The 6,589-nt window shown below is 39.4% G+C and overlaps 1 protein-coding gene across 2 annotated transcripts in view; it reads right to left on the bottom strand.

Moving 5' to 3' along the window:
- Nucleotides 1-956: 956 nt before the first annotated feature.
- si:dkey-192l18.9 (F-box/LRR-repeat protein 7) overlaps nucleotides 957-6,589 on the bottom strand; it is a 33,956-nt gene continuing 28,323 nt past the window's right edge. For both annotated transcript variants that reach the window (XM_043225745.1, XM_043225746.1), the window contains one exon: nucleotides 957-4,744. In XM_043225745.1, coding sequence (XP_043081680.1) covers nucleotides 4,008-4,744 — 737 coding nt within the window. In that variant the 3' untranslated portion in view covers nucleotides 957-4,007. The remainder of the gene's footprint in view (nucleotides 4,745-6,589) is intronic.

The following is a 6,589-nucleotide window of genomic DNA, read 5'->3' as shown; positions in this document are numbered from 1 at the left end:
AAGATTATTACTCTTTGCACGAAACATGCCATATAAAGAGGTTTAATAACCGTTGTTCTAAACCGTATGCTGTTAGTATGAATATTTGTATGTGGAAGTAGCACTAGTCCTCCGTTATGAGCGTAAATTAAATACAGAAACGGATATTAACCAACAGAGGGCAGCAGCAGATAGTAAATACAGAAAGACTGAATCGGTGTCATTCATAACAGACTAGACTGTGAACACAGAACAATAACTGACCGCTTTATACAGACTGAGTCTTCTGTTCAATTACACCAGACCACATGACTGAGAACTCACTAGCTTTATATTAGATACAGCCTCTTACTAATTGTACTTATCTAATGCATGTCAGCAATGAGTTTTGTCCTATCCAAGAGCACAGACAACACTACGTATTACCCTTTTTCATATAGAGAGCGCTAGTTTTTTCCTAGCCATGCGAGCAAAATGAGGTTTTGTGTGACTCAGCTGCAACAACAACCACATATTTACCATCCGTCTCGCTGAGTCATCGATTTCCTCCTTGCCATTTCGTGATCCGTTTGTTTGTATAGTAGTGATTCATGCTAACAGCTCAAATAAGTTACGATTATGGTTATCATGAGGTTAATGCACGTCTGACTCGAGATGTTCTTAGGTACAGCTGTTAATGGTTCTTGCTAAGGATTTATTTACTGGGAAAGTCATAAAGTAAGCGTCGCTGAGCTCATCGGTGTGAACGAGCGAGACTTTGGATCCTCTGAAGGATATATCTCAGTCAAACATAGCTAATCTGTCAAACAACTGACATCTGGACGCCTCAACCTTCCCGTATGGAAGCATTTTTTCTTCCGAGGATACTGTTATTCACTACAGCACACCGGCCAAAGCAACCTTCATTCGTTTGCATAGTATGTGTTATACCTGTCACCTTCCCGCTTGTTCGTAGATACAACAAATGAAAGAAAACATTTTAAATAAGTAGCCCTTTATTGAGTGTTTTTAGCAGCAACATATTGCTTTCACAAAATGAAACCTTTACAAATCTCACGTAATCCTTGACTAGCGTTATCTGGGATAAAAGACTTAAGACTTTTAGATCATTTTGAGATTCTGTCAGTAATGCCCTTTAAAGTGCAAATGCCCATATTTTTCTATTTATTTTGAACCAAGATGGTCTCTTGAAAGCAGATATCAGTTTTACTTCACGAATAGTTCGCCCAAAGAGAAAAATCTTAATCACTACTTAAAAAGCAAGTAGTAATAGTATGTTATCAAAAGTACTGTAATAGACGGACTCTGGATGACAAGCCAAAGAGCTTTTGTAGAAAACGCAACCCAAAATAAACATAATTCAGAAGACACCAGCTTACTAGTGACGTACAGTGACAATATAATGCATCTCTTTCATGTGATAAATATTATGCTATATGTCATGTAGTTTTTAATTACAAAGAGCATGGTACAGCTCTGCAAGAAGCAACATTGCACACAAGATGTGTCTCAAAATCTAATGATCTTCCTTTGACACGCTACTGATAAGTGTGCATGTAAGTGCTCGAGGTAGCACCAGGAGGCCAGTGTTTCCCAGGCCTGTTAGTGGAGCACAGTTGATACTCATTAACTCTAAGACTTCAAATTCATGAGTCAGATAAGGGACATATCCAAAATGCACGCTGTTGGTGTCCCTCCAGGGACAAGGAAACTCACTAGGTCAGGTCCTAGCATGTGCTGGTTAGGTATGTTATGAAGCATGGCTACGGGTTTGAGCTTGAGACATATTGTCTAAATCTAGAACAGTTAGTGTGTCTTGCTCAAACTTTCACCATGGCATTAAAACTGGTACTGTACACTGTTGTCGCTTGCAAAATCTAAATGATGGTGCTGTGGGTGGAAACTTACAGATTAAGGGGAGGTAATATTACAATAAGATCCCTTTTCAACGTCGGTGAGGGAGCAAAGGCAGACATGATTGTTTTTTTAGAGGCTTGCAGAAAAAGACTTACCAAAACAAAGTTACTGGATTAATCTTTTTCACATTTCCTTGGTTGGTAAGAGTCGGATTATAGCACTGAAAACCTGGAAAAGTCTTTTTACCTTTTTACGATATGTCTCTTTCAAGATGGTTGTGAGCTGGTTTAAGAGAGTTCTTAGCTAGTCATGAGCTGCACTGTAAAAAATGACCATGAATGCTATAGTAAAAACCTGTTAAATATTTCAATTCCTGTACATTTTACAGGTAAAACCTTGCCATTCCCAAAAAACTGCCATTCCCAGAATCCCCTGCATTGCATTTCAAATTTTGTGTGAATTTGTTGCTGCTTGTGAATGGGCTCTGGTTCATCATGTGACTTTCTCATCACCACCTGTATTTGGTGTCTATCAGTGTATTTAAAACAGATTTCAGTACTTTAATGGGTTGGTATATTAACATTTTATCAGTTAATGAAATTACTTAACTGTTATTTAAATAATTTAACTGTAAATTTAATGTAAAACCTAAAACGTTACCGTTTTTTTTTGCGGTTGAATTCCGGCAACCATATCTACCAGTTTTGCTAATTTTTTTTTACAGTGTAGCTCCACCCAGCTCATTACCACCACATGACCAGATTAAGCCATCTCATGGCCATTTTACCAGCTTAAACCAGTTCAAACCAAGCAGCCATGCTTCAAAACATGTATAACCAGGATAGGATGGATTTTTCAACAGAGGTGTGTTTTATCCTGCTCCCGGAGGGCTACCTTCCAGTAAAGTTTATCTCCTGAATTAAACACATCTGAAAAAGCTTGTCATGATATTTAGTATCACTAGAACATTCCTGGCAGGTGAGTTGGAGCTAAACCCTGCAGAACAGTGATCCTCCAGGAGCAGGGTTTGACATCGAGTTGCTTCAGAATTTCAGTTGGAAGGACACCAGTGTTTCCCAAACAGTACACATTTTTCAACTCTTCCTAATCAAATGCACCTCAACACTGGTAGAGACTCCCAGAAATGAAACAGATCAGGTCAGATAAGGAAGACGTCAAAAATGTAGACTATCGGTGTGCCTCTGGGAACAAGGTAGGAAAACAATGCAGGAGATAGTGAGTGGTGAGATCCAACCCAAAATACATACATTTGAACAAACTAATCAAGGTCTTTAAGATCACTAGAAGCTTCTGGGCAGGAATGTTAAACTCTGCAGGTGAGGTTTGATACTAATGATTTGCCCCAGAGTTTCAGAAGGCAGAAGACTAGTGTTTCCCAATCCATTTCATGGAGACTCATCTGCTAACTCATCCTAAACAGACATAGTTGATTCAACTCATCAGCTCATTAGTACAAACTGTCAGATAAAGAAGACATCCAACATGTTGCCTCCAGCTAAAGGTTTATAAAACTCTGCAGTAGGTGTGATCTCTTCTTCTTTAAACACAAGCTAACCAAGGTCTTTAGGATTACAAGAAATATCTGGAAAGATGTGTTGTGGCTTAACCCAGGGTTTGACACCCCTGCTCCAGAATTTCAGTCGGATTGTTTTCCAAATCTTTTTGTGAAGATGCAGTACCATTTTTTCTTAACTCTTCATAATTACTCATCTAATTCATCTGCTTGATAATAGAGACCCCTAGACTTGAATTGGATTGATAAATGGATAAATGTTTTCTGTGTGTCTGCCTCCAGGAATAGGGTTAGGAAACAGCAACAGTGCTGTTCCTCGGAGCCCTCTGTCTTCTAGAGTTTAGCTCCAACCAATTAGAGTCAGGATTAATAGATTATTTTCGGTCAGGTGTGTTGGCGCTAACACATCATATCAATTCTAATTTGTGCATCCTTGTTTCCTTTCCTCAGTTTCTTTCCTTGCATCTTAGCTCCTACCACCCTCCGGGATGAAAGGAAAGAATGCAAGGAAAGACTCTGCACTAGGTTTTGAGACACATCCACATCGTTGCCTCTCATCAGGCAGTCGTAGGAATGCAAAAAGTATAAACACCTGTTTTTCAGAGGTCGACACCTCCGGCGTCCCCAACCTGCTCCCTCAGTAGAAAGCAGGTATGGTGTGTTCGATTACACAGCGTCTGCAGTGCTGTCGGACCAGTCGAAGGGCCTCAGGTGGCACCTCACACTCCTGTACGTTTAGTAACTGCAGCTCGGGACATCCCGCTGCTAGCGCCATGAGCCCTCTCCCTGTCAAACTCTCACAGCCCCTCAGACTCAGCCTTCGTAGGCCTTCGCAGCAACGTGCTAGCACCTCCAGCCCGGCGTCCGACACCAGCGGGCAGCGGCCAACATCTACAGACCGCATTCGGGGGCAGTTGCGAGCTAAGTGGCTCAAACCCTGGTCCGTTAGCCCCTCGCACCCCCGTGCATTCAGGTAGCGGAGCCGCGGACAGTAGCGAGCTACGTAACGCAGCCCAACGTCTGTTATGCGCATACAGTGAGCCACGCTCAGATAGCGTAGATGGCCCTCGAGGCGAGCAACCTCACGTAAGCCAAAGTCTCCGATCAGATGGCAGTCGCTGAGGCTGAGCTCGCGTAAAGCAGAGCAGTGCAGTGCTAGCTGTCGCAGGGCCTCGTCTGTTAGCCGGCTGCAGCGCCGCAGGTACAGGTGCGTGAGACGAGGACAATGAAACGCAATGGTCCTCAAGCCTTCGTCCTCCAGTGATAAACAGTCCGTCATGTCCAGATACTGCAGGCCAATCTGCTGTCCATGAAGAGGTGTGAGCTGTAGAGACGCCTCCTCCGTCAGGCTGATGCAGGTCACTTTAGGGCAGCCTTAGGAAAAAGAAGGAGATATTATCGTAATCGCACTTTTTGATTGGAACGGTTACAGCAGGGCTGTCCAAACTCTGGTGTAGCTCCGAGTTTAAAGCATTTATTAACACACTGAGCGACTATTATCATGCGTCTAAATAATGAGGCTTATAAATGTACTAATCATTCGCTTTTAAATAATCTTACGAACCAATGAAAATTCCTAAATGACGTAATTTAGAAACTATAAATGTATAGTTACTAAAGTATGAAAATACAATTAATAAACAGTATAGATATGCTCAAGAACAAAACACTGCATTTATGAACTGCTTACTAATGTTGTAATGCATATTAATGGAACAATGCTTTGTAAAGGATAAACTGACTATTTACTAATGCTTACCTAATGATTCATAGCGTGCCGTTATTATAAAGTGTTACCTAAAAGTTCAATATATAGTCTGCATAACTATGACGGGTGGCATTATTTACTCGTCCTATCTTACATAAAGCTATCAGACCATATCTTGTTTTTAAAGATGTCCTTAAGCAGTTAGGATTAGGGTTAGGGCTAGCAGTTCCTGTTGTTTTGATTCTTTTTGAACAATAAATCTAGATTCTGCGCTGGAACTGCAAAGACCACTGAGAAAAAGGAAACGTCACATGGGAAACAGGAAAAGAGTCCAATAAAACGACTTTCAAATTCTGAAATTTAGAGTCTACATCAGGTTTTCAAATCGAGGTGAATGAATGAAATGCAGTGAATAAAGGCCAAATAAAATAGGACAAAACAGAAAAATAATAAAGAAATAAGACCCAGAAACCTCACATGGAACAAAAACCAGGCAGTATCTGTTTTTGCTCCTTTTACAGTTATACTACCTGCTTTAAAGAGTAAATGTAACCACAAGAAATGTAGGATACGTTTGCAACAAAGGGCGTATTACTTGTGGAAAGCAGAACGCATGCTGTGCCCTCTGCATGATGAATAACTACAGTGTGTGACTCGTACAATGAACTCAGCAGACGGACTCTGCTCTTTGCTTGAGGTTAGCAGTCCATCTTTCAAAACCGAGCAGACCTCACCTTCCTCCAAAGACTGAAAGACTGGCAGTGAGTCCTAGATCCCATAATGCTTTTCCCAGCCTTCCCAGAAAAACTTCACCACTTTGAATTACTCCCTGAATAAATCCACAACCAAACACGGCTTTCTGATGCTTAATGGCAGCTAATTCATCACAAGCGCTCTAAAAAATAATCAAAGACGTAACATGTTTTAGTCATTGACCAGGTAATGGATGTGCCATGCTAATGCATATGATAAATAAACATATGGTAAAAGCACCTGAAAACCTTAAATATCCCATGCAAGTCTACATTTGTATTGTGGTATATAATATCTCACCTTAAGGAGTATGAATTTTTAATTTCAATTTTTTATTTAATTTTAATACTAAAAATAAATAAACGTGAATCGCAGCTGAAAGAAATGTTCAGAGGTCGTATTTTAAAATATATTTAGGATTTGCATTACATTTCATGTATTTTTCTTTCTTTATTTGCACTTTGCCATTTTTTCATTTAAATTTTTACCTGAATAAATAAATCAAAAAAATCTAGATTGATAAATAGATAGATAAAAAAAGTTTCCATAAACCAAAGTTTTTCTAAAATAGGCTTAATTTTATTTATATATATATATATATATATATATATATATATATATATATATATATATATATATTCTCTTTTCAAATTGAAGTGAAATATTTTCCTCTTATCTTATATATTCTTGACTGATTATTATTCAGAATATTTAGAGGCCATGTTTCACCCCAAAAATAAATAGCTTATTTTTTATTT

The sequence above is a fragment of the Puntigrus tetrazona genome, chromosome 24 (genome assembly GCF_018831695.1).
Source record: "Puntigrus tetrazona isolate hp1 chromosome 24, ASM1883169v1, whole genome shotgun sequence".
In the NCBI taxonomy this organism is placed as follows: Eukaryota; Metazoa; Chordata; class Actinopteri; order Cypriniformes; family Cyprinidae; genus Puntigrus; species Puntigrus tetrazona.
The sequence above is the reverse complement of the archived record's forward strand: the minus strand, read 5'-3'. Positions and strand labels throughout refer to the sequence as shown.